Source organism: Silurus meridionalis, chromosome 24 (assembly GCF_014805685.1).
Source record: "Silurus meridionalis isolate SWU-2019-XX chromosome 24, ASM1480568v1, whole genome shotgun sequence".
Lineage (NCBI taxonomy): Eukaryota > Metazoa > Chordata > Actinopteri > Siluriformes > Siluridae > Silurus > Silurus meridionalis.
This window is the reverse complement of record NC_060907.1, coordinates 12980133-13002469: the sequence shown is the minus strand read 5'-3', so window position 1 is coordinate 13002469 and position 22337 is coordinate 12980133. Positions and strand designations below refer to the sequence as shown.

The window sequence follows — 22337 nt, the reverse complement described above, 5'->3', positions numbered from 1 at the left end:
CTCACTTTTGTGAGATGTGTATAATATACTATATTTTATTATATTACATAGTTTATTTAAAACCTGTTCATCAAGTCTATGAGCACTTGTTGGGGAATATATATATATTCATATATATTTGTGTCCATGATAATCATCCCCCGGAATTCACAAATGCTTTGTAAAGAATGGAGCATTCCTATAATGTGCTTCAATGATTTATTTTAACATTATTGATGATTTCCATTTTTTCCGTTCTTATTATATGTGCTACACTGTTCTGTCACTTCCCATCAGTACATTTGGCTTTCTTGAATCTGAACCTCAGACGGCACGATTTTCTGCTGATACTGACTGTTGTACTTCATAAGTCATCCATTGCTTTTGCCATTTTGCCAATCTCCCAGAAATGGTCTCCAGTGAGAGCTTACAGTAACTGCTTAGTAATGTGCGCTGAAAAATCAATACAAGCTTATCAATAATAAAATTACTGCACACTGTAGAGAAGCACTGACCACCATGACAGAGTATTATGGTTAGAGTGGGCTAGTTTATATTCTTTGTCTGTGTTTGACTTAGCAATAAATGTTGTTTTAAACATCAGCTATATCTGCATAAACCCATACAATCCGTATTGCAATTTAGAGACTAAAAGACTATTAATGCAAGGATAATTTGCTTATCTTCTCTTAGATAGATTTCTTCCCACAAGTCTTGCCTAAGGAAGCCGCATTCCAATTAAACCGCTAAAGATGGCTCTACAAGGAAAATCTACAAGTCTCCGTAGTCCCATTCAGACACTCTATAAAGATGGGTATGGATGTTTATTTATGATCTCTTTTTTACTTCAGTTTGAAACTGGAAACCCAAACGTAAAACTCTAATGATGTAATGATGTAATGATGTGATTCTTCTTATTCTACATCCGTATTTTTGCAAAGCTGCTTTGTGATAATGTCACTATATACATAAAACTAAATTGAAAATTTTTGATTACGTGATTTTTAATAGATATATCTTGCAGCATTTCTGGGTGCTCAGGTTTCTTCTCCCAGTATAAGGACATGCATTGTAAGCTCATTGTCTGTAGCATAAATGTGTTTTCAGTTATGCACTAAAACTGCCTTTCCAACATGTTCCCGGTCTTGTGCCCCAAGATTCCTGGCATAGACTCCATGCATGATTTTATGCCATGAAAAAAAAAGCTATTATATTTAGAAACTTGGGGTAATTTGGGGTGCTTTGAGGTGAGAATTTTATGATTCATAGTTATCTATTAGTATTTTCCCTTAGAGCAGTCTGAGCCTGGAAAAAGTCTTTATGTTTGTTTTATAAAGACTTTTACATTGAGACAAAGCAGTTATTTTCACACACACACACACACACACACACACACACACACACACACGCATATATTTATTACAAGAGCTCTTTGGTGTTCATGTACTATCAGACTAAAAAATAATATCCAGCTGTTTGTCAGCATATTTGCCAGTAATGATTATTTTGTCCTAATTTATTTTTTATTTACAGAGTTATACATAATCAGACAATGTCATTGTCATTCCTCGCTCAGTGCCATAGTCACAGAGGGAAACCTAAAATGGCAGGATGCAAAGCTATTATATCACCACAGTCTTCAGAGACAATACACCTACATATGTGTAACCACTTAAAGACCTCCTACAATACTTCAGAGAATGCAGTCATTAATGCTGGCTTTTGTGATTGCTCTGAAATCTGCATCTTGCAAAATCTGATTACAGAATATCTGCAGGACATTTTGTACTTCATTAGGCTCAGATCTAGATTTTTTTTACTATTTAAGAAAGCAGGTGAAACTTTAAAATCCGAGAATTGCTGTCAAAGTTTCGTAGTTTGGTCACACTTGAGAGCTTATGCCTGAGGCAGAAGTTGCACCAAAGAGATCTCTATGTTATTATTGATAACTAAATTAATCAGGGGGAACTTCGTAAAGCAAGCAGGGAAAAGATGACGAATGGCTATCTTTGTGAGTCATAGTTAAACATGGTTGTTCCTGAGCTCTGTTCCTGAGAGTTCAATAAAGAACTAGCCAATAACAACCACTTACAGAACTTGTGGCCAAACATTTTAAGCACTATACTGTTAAATTAGATTTTTTTTTCTTTATTTGTGCTGCTGAAATTCACCCATTTTCACTTTTAGACCACTGTGTCACAAATAAAGTCTAATACATTATGTATATAAATGTCCCCACGCCTCAACAGTCTTTGGGTATTTCAAATGTTTTTCTTAATATTTAGGGAATTTTCCTTTCTGTGTAAGCGTAATGTTCTAGATACATTCCCTGTGAGACCAGCAGAACAAACAGTATTGTATTTGGGACTATGTGTTCCTTCCCTTTATGTTATGAATTCACAATGGCACAGGACCCCTATGTGGAGTGTGCCTGCAGCTAGCCTGGCTTTTTAAGAGAGGGCCCAAAGGGATTAGAAATTCATGGAATGGCCCTGCTCATTTCTTCTTCTTTTCCCCTGCCTGCTAGAGTTCTGGCTCCAGGGTATGTCCAGGAGATCCTCTCTCATGTGAACTCTGCATATCAGTTAATAGGCAGCACAATGATGCAAGCATTGAGTGGTGCCACCTCACATCTACTGGGATTGATGGAGTTTCACATCTTCTCCATATGTTTTTGTGGGTTTTATTCTACTGTCCAAAAACATGCTGGCTTTTGGCAGACTTTTTATGCAGATCACTATGTGTGAATGTGTTTGCATGGAGCACTGTGATTAGGCGTTCTTAAATAGGCTCTGGATATTGATTATTACATTGATAAGATCATTACTGTGGGGTCTGCTCCAGGGTAAATCCAGTGGATATGTCATTTGACTTTACATGATTATACTGGGTAGGGTTAAATTAAGAATGCAATCCCAATATAGGTGTAAATATCATGATAAATAATTATAGTTACAAATCTTTTTTTAGCATTCTAATAAATATATTAGTACACAATGCTGGAGCTTGGCACACACAACGCTGCGCTTATACAAGTCTGTTTGTTATTTGCTTTTCCTGGCTCGCGCTCCGTCATGGCGCCACGTCCAACGGAATTCCACGAAGGGGGTAATTCTCAGATGAGTACTTTCCTGTGTCCGTTTCTGAAAGAGAGGAACGTGTAGAGCCGACGGCCAGTCCGAGATTAGACTAGTTTTAGGCCGACTTCTGAAGCAGTATTTCGCTGTTTATCGCTGTGCCTGGAAATCACTCTGCCCATCCACCCCTCCTTTTTTTATCTGCTCGCCCGACCGGAAGCAATCGTCTCACTTTGTTTACGAATGGACATCGTGTTCCTTCCTTTATTCGACCCAGAGCGTGTAGTCATGGAAATATCCGGTACAGCGTGTCATTTGGTTTATAGCCTTTTAATAAACTATTTTTAATTGACATTGTGCTGTTTTGACCAGCAGATACATTACTTTGAGGTGTTTTAACTTGATGTTAAAAAAATTATATATATATATATTTATATATGAAATAATACAGGACACAACTACATTCAACTTAAATGATATTTATTGAATTATTGCAGTTGCCTATCCTTTCTCAACAAAAATAATTATATATATATATATATATATATATATATATATATATATATATATATATATATTCTACTTTAAATGATCATTTAATAGCATTAAAACATCACAACAAATAGGAAATGACATTTGGACAATGGAAGACACAGCAAGATCCATCAATGAGTTACTCTATTATACTCCAGGAATACTGCTGAATTTTAAGTTTAATAAAGTTGGCAGAAAGAAATGTACAAACAGCATATAGGTATATCTCTGTGTAAAATCTTTCAACAAATACATTAACAGAGTCTTTACACATTTGGTTCCACTTTGTAAACTAATTTTGTTAAATATTTTTTTCTCTATATGTAAATATTGCATATAAATTGCATGAACAGATGGTACCAGAGAAACAGGATTTTACCCTATAATCAAGTAGAGGTGTTACCGAATTACTGAATAAAGTGCCTTTTTGTGTCTCTCTTTGTCCAATAGTTTTAAAACAATAAAATGGTATGGTATATATTATCTGAAAGAATAAGCACGTCATCTGTGCAAATTGTTAGACATGTAATGTTTTCTGTATTTAGTTATTTTTATGTTGCTGTTTGGTTTATAAATGAATTCTCAATCCTTTCCAGACTGAAAAGATCTCGTAAATATCCCTCAGCCAAATGCTTATCTAACAATAGCTTTGTGCTCTGTTCGAGCAATCGTACACGGGTAAAGAAAACTAGGAAAACTCGGGTAATTTTGGTTTACTTCTCCCTCTCACACATCTTAAATGAGTTACATGCACTACATTCAAATGTGTCATGTATTACAATCTGAAGCTGCTTGCCATCGCGGTGTCAGCTCTCAACAACTGACTGTGAAGTGTCTGCGTTTCTACCAGTTACTAAACACACCATGTACATCAATGCTTAGGCTTAGGCATTAAACATAGCCATGTTCACCATCACTAATATCACTAGTGACAGAAGAAAGAAACTGGAGGTATACAGTGTGGCAGTTGTGGTGCAGTGTCCGAAGAGGGAGATGTTATCGTAGGGCACGTATGCGATACTTTTACAGTTATATAATATAAATAACCATATATGGGTATATTTTTAATATCAGTGTAATTGGTCATAAAAAAATACTTATTTAACAGTGTTAAATTAATAGATTTTTGCATGACAGGCAATCTTGATGTGCAACAACCACGTGGTTCAGTGGATCGACATGCAAATTTCAGACATATTTCCAATTTTATCAATTGGCCTTTTTCATATATAAACTTATTAGTCAAGGTGAGATTTAAATAAGCATCTATAAAAAAATATTTGATATAATTTACATTTTTAAATTTGTCTTATTATATAACTCCTAATTAGTTATATTCAGCAAATTCTATATCAGGGAAACAGTAAGGCTTTGGATTGGTCATGTAAAGAAATAATAAAATGTAAATAAATCATAAGTCGGCATTATATCTGAATTTTGCACACCCACAATAGACTCTCTTCCTGAGGTAGGACATATAGCGGTATCCTGGGTCATCGTTACTGATCAGTAAATGTCATAAATGTTATTTGTACTAGAAAATAAATAAATCATTAAATATATACCTTTGTCGAGGTTTGTGTGTGTGTTATTTGCAAATATTAGACATTCTGGGTGGGGTTTTTGCAGGGTACGTTTACAAGTGACGAGGTGTGGCTGTATTCGGTTCAATCTTCCAAGGCCAACCAAATATGATTAAAGTGTTAACAACAATAAAAATAAACTATACAGCATACACAACACAAAGTTTGTGATCATCGTCACCTACAGAGCAGCAATTTTGTTTCCTGAAGGACAGAGTGGATCGTGGTCTTCATGCTTGCAGAAGTGGCCACATTTAAAGTGTCCAGCTTGGATAGGATCAACATTTAGTCTGTCAGGGACGCAGAGTGAGGGTCGAGGGTCAAAGTTCATCTGCAGAGTTCATCTGCAGCCGCCACCGCCTCTGGTCATTGACGTACACTACCACCGTGATCCGTGCAACGATCAATCTGAGGGAAAGGTGAAAAAAAATAAGACTGATTACAAGATGTACCCTCACCGCATATCTATACATATAGTAATGCTATAATAAATAGGACTGAACAGAGAATGCAGCGAATTAGTTGCAAAGTCAGCAATATCGTACGAGATGTGCAAGAGAGCCGACTACGCTTGGCTCTACTTATAAAAGGGAAAGCCCCCAAATCTCTTATGTAAATATTCCATTACCTACTGCTAGCTTCTTTTATGGACAGATGGTGTATGACCAAGATTAACTCTTTATGCGTAGTCACGTTTAAATCCCACGTGGATAAATGAGGGATGAGGGTGGGAAAGCATGCATGTTAGACTTGTTAGCTACTGTGTGCTATGGATGGACTACTCCCAATACAATTCCATTGTAATTCCAGTGTAAATACAGCCACTGACTAAAGGAACGAAGAAAAATCTCAAGCTCTGGCTCAGCACTTTGAGTGATGGTCCCAGAGGGCAGTAATTACATAATCTGATCAATGAAGTGCAAAACAACTGTACAGTCTCTCAAGAAAACTGTTAGAGTGGAATGTATTATCTTAAAAAAGAAATAATAAAAAAAAATAAGAAGTGTTTACATTGCATGAGCACTTATTGTACTGGGGAGAATGGTCTATTAGAATGAAAGCATCCATGTCTCATATGAAATATGTGATTACTCTGCACAGATTATGATCCATCATCCTTCTTATGCAATTAATCATCCGCTTTGCTCGAGCTTTGACCTTACTTTTCTATTTTTACTGTAACTTCTTTACTTACTCATGTCCTATTGAACAAGCCGATATATACATATTTTTCATGACCCAGTCTTTTTCTGCTTCTAGTCGAGACTTACATCATAACAGGCTGATGCAGCATGTTTAGAAGGACATTTTAGTTTATGTGCCCTTACACAGCAGCCTAGGCATTAATCCACAGAGTAAAAGCTATTGTATTGCTGTTCACTATGAAGGGGCTTGATGGCTCTAAAGCTGGCAAGTAAATATGGTCCAAGCCCCTTAGAAAGCATTCTCCTTTGCAGAATTGCTGTTGGTTCAATATGGAGGAAACCCAGCCAAGAATGACTTGAAAATCTCTAGCCAACCCGTACCCTATGACCCTGTTTCTCAGGTATAATCTCAGAGAAATGGAAAAATCCGTCATTTTTATGAGGAGTGCACAGGAGACAATTCTGAAATGTCTAGTAACCTGCAGTTTTTCCAGAGGAAAGCTGTTAAAAGCCAATTATGTACCATTAAGGTACCAATATAGTATGTTGTATAGCAATTTCTCTATAATGACTAGGTTTTCCTTGCATTTTTCTTCCCCCCACTTAACCTACGCAGCTACATGTTTGTCCTATTCACCTCTCTCAAGCTATAATTACCCTGAGCATATAATGAACAGCGTTCGAACACTGATCGTAATATACTGCATGCCCATGTTATACCAGAACAAGAAAAACTATCCACAATTCTACAGCAATCTGTAATATTACAATAGTAATAATTATACATTGAACATTCCAAGCATTCCAGAGATGAAGGTTTACTGTGATTCAAAGCTCACAGACCTTTACCTTGCCCACAGTTAAGCATCGTGCTGATAGGGAAATAAAATAGAAACTTCAAGGGTTCAAATTTAAAACTATGAACAAAATACAATTTCAATGGGCATCAAAGCCACTGAGAACCAGAGGGCAACAAAGAAAACTAGAATGCTTAAGAAGAATTTTCACTTTTTAAAACTCTTTAACGCATAACCATCTCTCCACAGGAACACACCAGAAACTCCTTAAGCTTTGCATTTGGGTGAAAGGCAGACATCTGATGAGCACAACAATGTATGGCTTAAAATGGTGTATTGTTGAGTGAAGATGTCAAGATATTTAGCTAAGAGGTCATCTGAAATCATATTGTGCAGTAGCCTTAATGTCGTTTGTAGTTTTTAGAGAATAAAGCACTGTAATTGCATTTTATACTACCACCAAGCACTTAGACATAAAAAACAAAAACAAAAAATCAATTAAAAGAGTAAATCAACTTCACTGCTGTACTGAGTGAGAGGTCTATTTGAGGACAGGTTTGTTTTGGGCCTGCATTAGATTGAGCGTATCTGTGTGTGTAAACGCCTCTTATTCCCTTCACTGCAAGCTGCTGAACAATGTCTAATCCCTTCTCTCCCTCAAGCGTAATCTCCTTCTCATGTCCCAGGCTAAATGTGGGTAATGTTGACGGTGTTGCTGCGGTTATCTTAGCTGGGAACATCCCGGCCTAGTTTAGCCACTGAGGCTTTGCAGGGTGGGGAGAGTCTGAAATACTGAATGGCTGAATGCATATTAGATAACCAGGTGTCTGGCTGGGTTAAAGGTGTTGTTTTTAGGTCCTACGGTTAATTCAAAAGACTAAGGATGAAACAAAAACGCTCATCCATTCAGAAATCTGCATGGCTGCATCAGCTGACAGAAAACTCTTAAAATAGCTAAATTAGCTATCCATCATGCCCTCTATTCTGAACTGTCAGTCAGTCTCACAGCCAAACAGTGCTAATGGAAATGAATGGCATGAAGAAGAAAACAAGGAAAGGGAGGAGGGAGAGTGCATGAGTAAAAGAGTGTAACAGAAAGAGGAGGAGGAGGAGGAATATGTGTAGGAGGGAAAGCGAAAGAAAACGAGACAGAAAAACAACAGGTCAGAATGGGCTCAGGGCCATGGATTGAGGAAGGTATGTTACAGAGAGAGAGAGAGAAAGTAGGAGAGTGTAAGAGGAGGGATGGTGTTGGTATACTGAGCATGCTCACAGATCTAACTGGCTCTTTGCCTCTCAAGCCAGGGGTGAGTGAGTTCCATGCTGAAATCCGACCAGCCTGAGCAAAACAGATCCAATGGTTATGTGTGTGTACTTGCATGTATACACTACAGAGTATTTTGTATGTCTTAAAAATTTCCCTATTATATTTCCATTTTCCTTTCTCTCACTCTGAATTTATCTATATAACCTATATAATTACTATATAATCTATATAATTATTATTATTTTTGTTGTTTTATTTTTAGCTTATTTCTTTCTGGTTCTCTAAGGGACTTGCACTACTAGCCTCTGTCCTGGGGCCGAAGCAGATGGCGTGCTGTCATTAGTGTATTGTCTGTGCTGCTGCCATGCCTGATAACAGGCTGAAGTGAGTGGAGTAGCAGGTGCACTAAGACACACACTTCTCCCTGCCTGGCCATCTGCCACACACACACACAAATTCAAGGAGTCCCAAGAACCCTAAAAGATACAGGATGACAGGGAGAGAGTTCAACTATCTGCCTATTCACTCCTCTAAGATTTCTACTCTAGGGACCACGCTCTTTTCTTTAATCAGTTTCACTTCTGCATTGAAAGACTGACGATGTTGTTTAGCATGGGTCACTGACAACAGCATGCATATTACCTACAGCCAAAAGAAAGTTCAAAGATCATTCACTTTGGTTTTAAGTGATTTTAGTGATGCTTGAACTTAAAAAAAAAAAAGTCTAGAAAGTGGAGAAAAATCATCCTACATCAGCAGGGATTTAAATAATGCAGAAATATTGAACGAATAGAAAAACATATCTCTCAGTATCAAGATCCTGAGTTACACTGCAGTAAAGATTTTTTCCTTAAAGTACCCATAACACTGTATAATTGCTTGGAATTGCTTAATTTATTAGTTATATATTTTATAAAGTAGAATAAATGCCTTAAACAGCAATCACACTGAATGGCATTATAGAAATAACCCTAAATACTTGCATTGTGCATCAGATTTCACTTCGTACAGTGTTCACTTAGATCTATTTATTTTTTTCCCTTCTTAAAACCTCATAATGCCTCACCTCATTCACAAACACAATGATTATTAAACCTCCACTGTTTACCTCCAAAAGATTGTCAGGACTGCCTATAATGGATTTCGATTGTCCGTAAGAAATTAGTTTGTAAAGTACAAGTCTGGTGTTACTTCCTTCTGTTCTGGTGTGGAGTTCTGACAATCTTTAGAAATTAATTGTATTCTATTTATAGAGCGCTTGGGTCCTTTATCTGCACCTTACCTGAAAAACGCTTAAAAACAACAGCACTGACTAAAAGTCAAACAGTAGGCTCTTTGATTTTTGGGGGGGGGCACAACCAGCTTGCTTCTTAACCCAGAGGTGTAGAACCAATAGCATGACAGAAAATCCTTCCATTTCTCCTCCCTCCTTCTGCTGATCCAGTAGGCTCTTGTTCTTTTAAACCAGGGAAATAAATCAAGTATGACAGATGGAAAAATAAAAGGAACTGTTCAACATGGCTCCAAACCGATTCACATATTCACATCTTGTCTGGTTTTCTAAAAAAATAAACCTTCTTTATTGCCTGATACTAAAATCAAGGACCTATAACCTTCAGGATTGATCTGCCCATAAACACACATAAATCGTAAACATGTTTTCCTCCTCTTTCCTTTTCACTTTTGCAGAGTTACATGCGTTCCAAACAAGAGGGTGTGTTTCATTCATTCAAGGAAAAAAAAACCTTCACGGGTCACTGCTCAGCTCCAATTGGATGTGTTATAATATGAACGCAGAGGAGGATGGAAACAATTTGAAGTACGTGCCATGGTGCACAACATGCGGGGCTGTGTGTTCAGCCACATGCAAAATACTGCATGCATGGTGAAAGGCCTCAGGCACTTAGATTAGTCATCGCAGCATATTGCTTCAGCATGTGAGAACACTACAAGACACACACACACCTCCACATTATTAGGCAAATGATCAGAGCTAGTTTCCCCTCCTGCAAGTCGTAGATAGCGTTTAACACATGGGACGTTTCGAGCTTCACGACAAAGTGAAACAGAATTTTCTTAAAAAACGTGAAACAATACTGATTGTTTGTAACGCGCGAGCTCCAAACACATCAATTTGACTTCAGCTCGAGCCTCTAAACCACAGCGTTTCCAATCAAAGTATGGCGCTTTAAAACAGGGCAATAAAACACACGTGTGTGTGTGTGTGATTATCGCACGGGCTCTCATTTATAGCGAGAGCAAACTATAAGGGTCTGTTTTTCCTCCTCCTCCCCATCGAACCTGCAGTGCTACGCAGTTTGTTTACCACCGCGCGCAGCCTCTGCGCTCCGTCACGTGCAGCACGTCCGAAATTCCAGGGAATTCCTCTAAGCGAAAAAAACAAAAACAAAACCAAAAACACGTTCGCACGCTCAATAACACCATCTCGTCGTGCAAAAGCCGAAGTGAACGGATGAAGCTGCAAATGCGCGATGCATTGCGTAATCACACCGTATTCATCACGCTTTAATACTCTCAGACGTGATTTTTTTTAATAAACCACGCTTTTTCTTACTTTCCCCTTAATAATAATAATTAAAAAAGAATCATAATAATAAACAATAATAATAATAACAATTATATTATTGTTTTATTTTCATTTTTTATTTATTTATTTTTTTTTAATTATTATTATTATGATTATTATGCGTAAACGTAAAATTCATGTCCCTAGTTTACTTCAGTTGAAACCTTATGACACGTCTCTACAAGTACATAATGTTTACTAGTAATCAAAGGTAACTGTATACTCAAATCCAAGTTTTCCTTTAAATACTAGATAAAAAAAAATTAGCAGCAACAATACAAACACATAATTCATGCCCAATAGTCAACTTCAAAAGAATTATCATCATCATCATCATCATCATCAAGAAGTAGTAAACACTACTGTAAGTTAAACCATTGAAGTCTTTACTTGCCAGTTTGAAAATATAATTACAAATCATGTCAAAAGAACTCACCTTTTACAGTGGTGACTGTCTCCTTGAATCCCAGAGAGACGTAGGGGATGTCGTGTAGACCTTTGCAGCAACTGAGGTTCTTGAACCCAATCATATTTCCGCAGTTCCCAAAATCACTACTTTCCATGAGGTTTAAGGCGATATAATTTAGGCCATGCTGGAACCCAGCAGAAGTCTCTTTGCACATGGGGCTCCCGTATTCCTCGTCCGAACCCTCGCTGCTCCGGACCGAGACATTCTCAACAGAGGCAGAACTATGACGTTTGGGCTTGTGGGCGAAAGAAGGAAACACCGGCATTACAGTAGTGGTAGACGAGAAGGTCTCTGAGCTGTGCCTTCTTCGACCGTGTGGGTCAGCTCTGATCACTTTTGCCTCGCCGTCGGGATTGACTGTGGTATTGGGTAAGAGGAATGCTCCTATTTCTGGCATACTCTTGTCACTCAGAGTGAGATGCTTTACCCTGTTAGTGGGGCTAGCCAGATCAGTTTCATCATTCTCTGTGACAATTGAGGGTGATACATGTGCATCATCAAACTTCATCTCAGCATAATCATCTTTCCTGGTGCCAGGTGAACAGGAGGAGCTCTGCTCATCAGAGACATATGTTCCCTCATCAGATGAGCATGGGCAGTTGGTGAGTTCGGGGATTTCAAGCAGGGAACTAGCAAGGGTTTCCTCTGATTTGGGGGAATTTGAGTTCAGGTCAAGGTTGATGTAGTCACAAACTGGGGATCTTCTTCTCATGCTGCTAAGGCTTGGCGATGAAGTCTGACTGTCCAATGATCCAGAGGGCAAGGTGTACCGTGAAGAGTCACTAAAACTTATGTTGATATACTCCCCTGGGCTTTTTGGCTCACTGGGAAGAGGATGTTCATTCATACTTGGGAGCATCTTTAAAGTATCCAGAGATAATCTGTTCTGTCTGCTGACTCGTGCTCTGTGCAGCAGTCCATCGTTTCGACTATGCTTGAGTGATAGAAGGGTGGAGGGGCTGGGCAATAATAGCCCAGGGTTTGTCATAGTCATGGCATTGCAATTTGTCTCCTCACCTTGTTTTTGACCCTGAGGGCACATTAAAACATACTGGTCATCTCCACTTTTAGGTTCTTCGTGCTTGTTGAAATTTAATAAGAAAGATGGCCGCTGTGCTGGTGCACCCCCTCCAAGAAAATAATCTGGTGGAGTTGCTGCGACATATGGATCAACAGGTGACATGTTCATATATTCTCCATTTGCCACTCTGACATCAGTGCTGTCCAATGAGGATTTGGAGCCAGACAACATCCTCATGTAACCAGTGTCCTCTAGTGAACCAGTACTTGGAGAATTGGTTGTGCCTTGCCTACCTGTGGCCTGAGGGTGGGATCTGGGATTAATGATCTGCTTAGGGGCAGAAACACACATGGGACTCATGGGCACATAGTGGTCATTTTTACTGCCTTGTAATGCCACACCTGGTGTCATGGGCATGTATCCATCACCAGCTTGGTTACTGATAGAAATCCTGCTGGACCCAATTTCAAGGTCTCCATAATCCTCAGGGTATGAAACTTTTGGAGAAACAGAGTGTGTGTTCTGCCCAGAGTGACCATTAGCATACCCGGCCCACATTAACATATATTCATCAAGTGAGGTTGATGACTGCTGAGAGGGGGTCTTCGGTTGTTGTGGTGCTGTAAGGGAGTACGTTCTCCTCCTGTATAACTTCTCTAAGTTCAACTTGTCTCTGCTGGATGTTAGGATTTTATGCAAGGAGTGGTTCGATGGACTGTCCATCATCACGTAACCATTGAGATCTGTGCTTTCACGGGAAGGCGGTGTCCCAGAAAAGGATGAAGGTGTATTGCTCCGGTTGGATGAATTGTATTTTGCATCCCCTGGGCTGGACCCGTAATCATCACATGATAGAAAGCCGGTGTCACTAGGTGACCCTGAGACAGAACCACTGCAACTCGAAGGCTTGTGTATGGCTGAGGTGGAGGTGGAGCCATTCATGCTAGTAGAGGAGAGGCTCAGTGGGCTTATGGGAGATGGAGGTGAATGAGATACAGGCACAGACATAGACATGGATCGGTTGTGATGTAGAAGTGATGCTTCAAATGTACGGCATCCCACAGAAACGGTGTTGGACCTGCTCATGTGGTTCCGAACAGTGGGGCTTCCGTTTTCCGAAACAGACATGGATATTGGCCTCGCCATGGTTCCCTCGCCCTCACTGGCTGTTCGTATGCGACAGGAAGTAAACTTGTTGATAGGTGATGTGGCCGCCACGCTGTCTGTTCTTGACCTCCTTACCAACCCTGTCTGACTGGGAGGCAAATTGTTCAGGTTTCGCCGGGTGGGAACAGATATGGGGTTGGAACCTGAAGACTGACTTTTACTGCGTGGTCTGAACTCTGATGACTCCTTCATTGCTTTCATAGCCTCCAAAATGGTTTCGTGTATGTTTTGTGCCACCACAGAGTCGTCAGCCTGCATCCACAGCTCTCCAGGTCCCGTAGACGCAGATCTTCCCACCTCGATGAAGAAAAAGCTGTCAGAATGGCCACATCTCCTTATGTTCATCAGCTGCAGGCTGACAGATGGGACTTCAGTGTTGAGTTTCACAAAGCTAATCGAGCGGCTGGATAAACACAACCTGTAAACTCCTGTGATGTTCCTAGTCTGCCCAAGTCCTTTAGATTTCAGGTTGACCTGCCATACCTCTTTGTAAGCCGCGTTCACTGGAGTGATCATGCCGTAGTTGCCCTCGTCAAAGCCCATTAAAGAAGACGCAGAGTTGGTGACGGTGCTGTCGTACACTTTTCCCTCGCTCATTAAATCGGTGAGGTCTCTGTACCAGCTTTCCTGCTCGTTTTCGTTTTCAGCAGCCACGGCGAAATATTCGTCCTTGGTGTAAAGAGCGATCAGGTACCTGTGCTTGGCGTCTGCGCGCTTGTTTATGCTCAGACAGGAGTCGAGAGAGATCACTCTCTTCGCAGCGGATTTGTTTCTCCATTTCTTCTCGCTGTCGTAATACTCCAGCCGGGCTGAGAGACAGTCGCTCTGCTGCTGCTGCTTCAACACGAAAAATCTCCGGTGTCCGTGCTTCTGCTTCTTAAGGTATCCACTTTTTCTGACGTTGTCGCAATTCGTGTTGACGTTTGATAACGAGGTCCCTACCGTTAACGGCGGACTCGCCATCCTGGCTCATCAAAATAAGAAATTTCCCACTCACTTTCTGCAACTTGTTTTCTCCTTCCTTTTCCACAAAAAAAACGAGCACGAAACCAAAGAGTTGTTGTGATGAAACGCTTCGGCAGTCCGCTTCAAAAAAAATAACACCGCTCTGAGAATGACTGACTATAAGAGAGGAAAAACAACGCGTGACATTTGCACTCATCCTCGTTTTTGGTTAGTGAGGAAAACACACAGTCATATAAGGCGGAAACAGCCGCGGGAGGGGGTGGGGGGGGCGCGTGCCAATCCGCAGAGCACGACTCCTCATTGGACTCATTGGTCGAGTGAAAAAGATCCACGTTTGGATGAGCCAATCAGGGCAAGGCGCGCCGTCGAATCCCCCGCACGCGCGCGGTTCCCACCTCCAGCCCTGATTTGAATACACTGCGAAGATGACACGTTTTTACTGTACACGCCGTGATGCGTTTATTCGTCAGACTGCTGGTGCACGGATACGAATATCACAAGATGCCCTAAATAGCCTCGCTTCTTTTTTTCTTTCCCTTTTCTTCAGCATCATCCAAAAATGTCCTATTAAACCAAGGCTACACACACACGCGCGCGCGCGCGCACACGCCCACGCACACTAACTTGTAAACAAGAGCTCCGGACGTCGTGTATCCAGCAGCGCAGGCGCGCGCGCGCTTCGTGTACTTTGCTCGGTGCTGCGTTGGTTTATACGGTACTCCAGCACTCACGATGCAGGTCGCAAAAGTCATTAAAAGCCATCTATACGAAGTGCACAGCATCATACCATTTATACGTATAATTTATAATTTAAAATTTATTGTACGATGATCTGCGCAAAACAAACATAATGCTGTTTTACTGTAGTTGTCTCTATAACATCAAAATGTGTTTATTTATATATATATATATATATATATATATATATATATATATATATATATATATATATATATATATATATATATATATATATATATATATATATATATATATATATATATATATATATAGTATTTGTATAATATTTTATATACATACATATATATATATATATATATATATATATATATATATATATATATATATATATATATATATATATATATATATATATATATATATATATATATATATATATATATATATATATATATATATATATATATATATATATATATATATATATATATATATATATATATATATATATATATATATATACATATATATATATATATATATATATATATATATATATATATATATATATATATATATATATATATATATATATACATATATATATATATATATATATATATATATATATATATATATAGGACGTATATATATATATATATATACCAGTGTCGTATATAAAATATGATTGTTGTGTGTATGATTGTTGTGTGTGTATGATTGTTGTGTGTATGATTGTTGTATGTGTATGATGTGGTAAGTGGAGTAGAGTGAATGTGTGCAGTAGGTCTGCTGTATACTGAGACACTGAATGGAACATTCTAGAAAACAACTCCAGCTACCGTTAAAACCGTTTCTAACGGAAAGCGATGATGCGTCATCACTGGTTTCGCTTCACGCGACACACATACTGGACACTGCTCAGGGTCGGGTTGCGTCATTAATTACAAATGAACTCTCGATGCGATCATTTACTAAAACTCACAAACAATCATAAAATGTACAAATAAACTAAGTGACTTTTTAATTCTGGGTTGATAATTTCGTATAACCTATTTTTTTTTATTTCACTTTCTGCTTATTTATTCCTATATATATAAAACTACAAATGATTGCATAGATACAGATTTGCTTACTGTTTAAACAGATATTGCAGTAGGATTGCTGTAAATATTTATTAAAGCAACTAACTGACAATGCCATATCCATAAAACAAATAAAAACTGTACAGTCTTTACACTTTTACAATTGTTTACATTGTGACTATGTAGCTAAACTAAGGATAAGATGGGTTGAATTTTCATGCCACTTCCTAATCTCTGTTATTTCAAGAGAAAGTTAGCCATTTCTCTCAATGCTCAGGCCAACATCCCACAAATTTTGGAGGAGAATGAAGACAATGTCACTTTTCACTGCTGTGAAAATCAATAAGCACATAGAACATGATGGCAAAAGTAGGGCTAAGAAATAGAGACCAGCAGCACACCCTAGTGGTCATTTGTGGAAGCGTCTCACATATTGCATGAAATAAATTCTCATAACAAGAAGTTATACATTTGCACATCTGAGGACATAGTTCACTTTCCAAAAGCCTTTTTTGAAAAACATTAATGTATCTCAAAAGTATATAAAATTTCATCACATTCGATTTATTTGTTCATTTCTATTCTGAGAATTATTATATTTCAGATTTTTGAATAAACAAAACTTGAATATCTGTTATCTCAAAAAAGATATTTAATGTTGAAGGAAGCAGTTGCACAAGTGTGATTTAAACAGTCTTTAAACCCAGTAAATCAGAATCTCAGTTTTTACTTCCTGATTTTTACATCCAGACGTTAAACAACTTAGCAAATGTCACCTTAGGTGGCAGATCACTGAACATTTAGGCAAACTGAACAATAGGTGTGGTTAGTATTAAAGAAAGTAACACACTATTTGGATGCATCTTCTTTTGCTTGCATTAACTCCATCAAGATGGCAATCCAGAGATGTCACCTTTTGAATTCAGTTACTGCATGTTTGTTTGTTTTGTGGGATTCTCTATTCAGTCCCCTCTTTTCTGATGATTGACTTGGCCAGTTTAAAACCAGTTCCTCTCTCCGTTCAAGCTCTTATGCCTAATCTCTGTATTTTGTCAAATCACAATCTTTGTTTAAATCTTACTGCTGATGAGTAGTTTGCATTTTATGCTATGACCTATATTTTCTTGATGCCACTGACTGTTGTATTGCAGTATTATCATCACAGCTTTAATGTTTATTTTTACATCTGCTGCTGTTTTTCTTTTTTCCCCAAATCTGAATGTTAGTACACCAGCGTTTTAATTCATAAGGAGAGACAAGGGAGTTTTGTAAATTAATGTGTGTAAAGGCTGCTGAGATGTGAAGGAAGATTTGGACAGTCTGGCTCTAGTGGTAGTATGCTTCACAGCAAAGCGCAACAAGGGCAGTTTCTGTGGAGTGTGGTGTGCCGTTCTGACACTTTCAGAGGTGGATTTTGGAGGTTATTTTGGTTGAGAGTTTTAGAAACAAAAGAGAGAAGTGATACTAGTCAGTAGCTGGTGATACAATTTTTGCATGAATCTTTTTAGCAGCGCCCTAGGATACAATGTTATCTGCAACCACGCTTTTTAAAATGTGCATAGATGATCATGGATCCATAACTTAAAAAAACAAACAAAAAACCACACATTTGGAATTGGTTTACGCCATATTCATGCCTATATCCTATATTTAACCAAGAATAAATAGGTTGCTGCTTGAATAATGAGGATGAAAGAATTGGAGGGAAGGTACTAGTACCTATTTAGGGCCAAAATGTTTCATATAATAGTGAGTATGGTAGTATATTATGCTTTATAATTCTAAAAATGCTTCGAAATTCTCTTCATGCCGTTTTAATGACCTCTAGTGGAGGAATAACAAACTGCAGTGTGTGAAAACATTCATGTCCCAAATTGAATCAGAAAAACACACACACACACACACACACACACACACACACACACACACACACACAATTTAAACACAATAGACGAAGTCCAAATTAAGTAAAAATAATTTAACCAGCCTTTATTTTACTTTATAATACAATACGTTTACAAATATGTAAAATCCTATAAATTGTTTTCAAAGTGCAGTTACAATTCATTAAATAAAATGCCATAAAACCGAGATTCAATGATCGGCACATGAATGTTAAAGGGGAAAAGAGATTTGTATACAGTTTGTTATGCACATATACAAGCCTATAAGTGCCACGCTGAGTATGATTGTCCGAGGTTGAGTGAGTCAAGAACAAAACTATCACTGCATATTGTTAACTTTGATTTGTTTCAGCACAAACGACAGCAACATAAAAGATCCATAAATGATCAGCCTGTATGAAACATGTCACGCTTACAGTCTGATCAGAGGTCAGCAGTCTTAAGTCTTATTTAAGTCCAGGAATGGCAACAATGTCAATCACATTTTTTTCAAAAACTTAAATATCTATAGCAAAGGTGTCAGAAAAAGCGATCCATTTCAATAAAAACATAAACCTCTTTCACTGACACCGGATGCAGGACTGAAATACGTTGCCATGGTTTTCATGCAATGACTCCAATTTTGGCCACGGTTGAAAATCATGACAGAGCAGCTGAGGGTATGGTTAAAACCTTAAAAACATTTTGTCACTCCTTAGTGGCAATATGTCTTTGAGATTTATTGAAAAAGTTGTCGCTTTGGTTAACTACTGTTAATTATTTATAGAAACCTTAATGACTGGGGAAAAAAAAGTGTCCAGCATCCCTGTTCTTCACACACAACATTCACTTTTTATTTTCCCTTCATTCTGACAGTCCTCCAAACAAACAGTAGCCGATTCTGTCGTTGCTTGTGCCTGTTTCCTCATGATGGATGGTAGCAGCAGGTCAAATAGTGTCTCAAACAGTGCATCGACGTTATAGCCAGTCTTTGCGCTTGTCTCGAAACACATATCCTCAGCACGTGGAAATGTGTGTGTTTCAAAGGCTTTGTAGCGAATTATCCGGTTGTAGAGAGCCATAGCATCCTCCCGTGCCACCTGCTTGTAGACAGTGGGCGTCTCTGGGGGTGTGGGGCCTGCTGGGGTGTCCTCTGTGTTCGGAACCTGGGACCATGGGTCGGTCAAGTCAGCCTTATTGCCTACGACAGCGAAAACACAGTCTCTGTTGGCCGAGTCGGTGAGTGACAGGAACCGTTCCTCAAGCTGCACCAGGCTCTGCCAACTGGTCACGTCATATGTCAGGATGATGGCCGCTGCACCACGGCAGTACATGGAGCCCAGACCATGAAACTGCTCCCGACCTGAACGTTTGATGGAATAGACATCAGTTAATAAACAAACAACACAATTACAAAATCTCAGATCTTAGAAATATGAACTTGTCTTACTAATAAACATCCTGAGGACATTCATTGTACATTAGACTTTTTCTTCATGCAAACAAATATGAATTTTAGATCCTTCAATCCTGTTTGAATGCTGAGGTCATTTAATACTCTCCCCAGATAAACACAACCATCTCCACATCCTTGTTAGTTTCCACCTATTTAGCTTAATATTTCCAGAATCTTCCAACATAAAATATAGCAAACATTTAAATCCATCTTTACTGGGTTACAGAGGTTTAGTTTAGTGTTCTGCCTAATATGATTAATGGGTTCATTAAACTGACAGAAAAATAAGACATATACATTATTATGAACATTAGTTTCAAATAAGTAGCGAAAATCGGATATAAGGAGTCCTAACACTGCTGGGCGTTCTGATCAGATAACACATGAAATGTAAGATCAATTAAACTTAAAAGAAATCACAGTCGTATTTTCACGTCTTATCTCATCTTACTGTTCACCTTCACAGCTTGAACTTATGCATTAAAATATGATCTCAGAAATAAAGTTAGGCATTTGTACATTTTGTAAACTTTGTTGGTTACAGATTTTACACTGACATTAAAGATATGGTCTTGACTGTTGCATTTTATGCTCTTGGAGTATTTGTTTATTAAAGTAGTAACACTGGAAAAACTCATGTTAACTTAAGTTTACAACGAGTTCCCCTTATGGACATGTGAAAGTTAAATCTCATGAACCTCTGAGAACTCCGTCATTGCATAATTTGCTCAGTCATGCTATGTAGTGGGAAGGAAATGCTTTTGGTGAAAGGCAAAATTTCCTCGGTTCTTTTTTTAAGTGTGCAACAAAGAAAAGTACAGACATGAAAACCCTCATTCAGCTAGAAATTCTGCGTTGAAAAAATAAAAAAGGACCTGTTTGTTTTAACAGACCCCATTACAGAATCACATTTATGATATTATAATTGGGAAAAAGAAATCGTAAGTATTTAAAATCCGGGCTGAAAATGCGGCCTGTTTAAGGAACCTCCACCCAAGTTGATTATAAGTCACATTTTGTATCAGAAATAACAATGTACTGTATAAAGAACTGTAGGCACGTTATACATTAAAAAAAATACTTACTAATTATTAATTAATTAAAAAATATTTACGTAAGAGCTACTTGGTCATGAACGGAAATCAGCAAAGTACAAATGTTTGCAGAAAACCTCAATATTAATAAAAAAACACAAGACGGATTTAATCATTTACTATAATATTACCCTTAAACACACTGACTATTCAATTATAATAAATAAGCAAGCAGACAAAAATGTCAGTAAACAAACAAACAAACAAATGCATATTCTGACCAATTTTTTTAACACTAAAATTAATTCCAATTTACATTTCAACAGAAAAAAAACTATTATTATTCTCTTTTTATTATTTTTTACTGTTCCTTTAATATCTATTCTGCTGTGTTGATGCATGTGGATCACATGCTCAGTGAAAATGAATTTTCTTGGAGAAAAAATATCTTCAAGCTTTGAATGATCTTCTCACCCCACACACACTAAATGCTACAGGTACATCCAGAAATCCTAAACCAGGGATTAGTAAACCCACCTGCAGTGTCCCAGATGGAGATGTTGTAAGGTCCCCACTGCTTCAGGAAGAAAGCTCCTCCGACTGTGCTTAAAGTGTCTTTAAAGCTCTTCTCCGTGTATCTGTGGAGAAGAGACGTCTTTCCGACGTTCATGTCTCCCAGAATGACAACTTTAATATCTGGCTTTCTCGTTTTCCTGGCCGCGGGCATCGAGGCAGCGTTTTATGACGTAAGAATTGTGGGAATTTAGTTTGTGTTTGATCTAGAAAAAAGAAAAAGAAAAATCAGGTCTCGTCAAACGTTGGTCCGGGTGGTCTCCTGCTTGTGGCAGATCTTCCACAGACTGTTTAGTAATGAAACACCACGGCAGTTGTCAGAGAGAGAAGTTACACTGTTATCACTCGCACAAACTTTTTCTTTTCCCCCGACGAATAAATGACGACACCGGAAATTGGCGGTGAAAATGCACGCGCTTGAGAGAGAGAGAGAGAGGGGGCACGCGTGTTTGTAGTCACGAAGATCTGAAGATTCACACATGACACAAAAACACACCGTGTGACGCAATTGTAGACCTTGATATTTGGCCTCGTTTGAAATCTTAGCAAGTGCATGTAGCGGTGAAATGTGTTTAACCCTGAATTGCACAAGCCAAATATCCAGAGAAACTTCTAGATTCTGTCAAATTTGAGTTGGGTTGAGTTGAGTTGAGTTATTGCGATCATATGAATATAAATGTCAATGTCAATATGCAACATCTGGTCATTAAATTTTCATAATAGAAAGATAATTTAAAAAATGAAAAGGACTGGGGATTTTATTTTATTTTTTATACTCCAGAACCAAAATACAAAAAATAAAGTATTTTCCTTGTTTCTTCGTGGAGGCATGAGGGAAAAAAATCTAATGAAACTAAAACCGAAAACTGACGATATTAATTTATAACCTTAATTTAAACCTCACCTCAATGTGGCTATAGAAACGGTGAAAAAAGCAATTATATCCCACAAAAAAACATTAAAAATAAAATACATTAAGCCAATTAAAGAGATTTTTGATACAATAAAACTC

The 22337-nt window shown here is 38.1% G+C and overlaps 2 protein-coding genes across 4 annotated transcripts; both read right to left on the bottom strand.

The window, feature by feature from the left end:
• Nucleotides 1–4594: 4594 nt before the first annotated feature.
• irs2a (insulin receptor substrate 2a) lies at nt 4595–14822 on the bottom strand. Of its 3 annotated transcripts, XR_006924136.1 has the most exons (4): nt 11406–14822; nt 9665–9838; nt 8389–8454; nt 4595–5581 (listed from the first exon to the last, which is right to left on the bottom strand). XR_006924136.1 is itself a non-coding variant. In XM_046837418.1 (2 exons), the coding sequence occupies exons 1-2, from the start codon at nt 14587–14589 to the stop codon at nt 5577–5579; spliced, it is 3189 nt and encodes a 1062-aa protein (XP_046693374.1). In that variant the 5' UTR covers nt 14590–14820; the 3' UTR covers nt 4595–5576. The 3 variants fall into 3 exon arrangements, 1 of the variants encoding a protein (XP_046693374.1); XR_006924135.1 differs by lacking the exon at nt 8389–8454; XM_046837418.1 differs by lacking the exons at nt 8389–8454; nt 9665–9838 and having other exon boundaries at nt 11406–14820.
• Nucleotides 14823–18342: 3520 nt separating this feature from the next.
• LOC124378098 (ras-related protein Rab-20-like) lies at nt 18343–21748 on the bottom strand. The gene is made up of 2 exons (XM_046837613.1): nt 21290–21748; nt 18343–19625 (listed from the first exon to the last, which is right to left on the bottom strand). The coding sequence occupies exons 1-2, from the start codon at nt 21477–21479 to the stop codon at nt 19096–19098; spliced, it is 720 nt and encodes a 239-aa protein (XP_046693569.1). The 5' UTR covers nt 21480–21748; the 3' UTR covers nt 18343–19095.
• Nucleotides 21749–22337: the final 589 nt, after the last annotated feature.

What these genes read in the sequence shown, in the direction of transcription:
- irs2a (XM_046837418.1), bottom strand. Translation starts at nt 14,589, where the DNA reads ATGGCGAGTCCGCCGTTAACGGTAGGGACCTCGTTATCAAACGTCAAC.
- LOC124378098 (XM_046837613.1), bottom strand. Translation starts at nt 21,479, where the DNA reads ATGCCCGCGGCCAGGAAAACGAGAAAGCCAGATATTAAAGTTGTCATT. An exon ending in CTCCATCTGGGACACTGCAG is followed by an intron (nt 19,626 to 21,289) that starts GTGGGTTTACTA and finishes TCAAACGTTCAG; the next exon opens with GTCGGGAGCAGTTTCATGGT.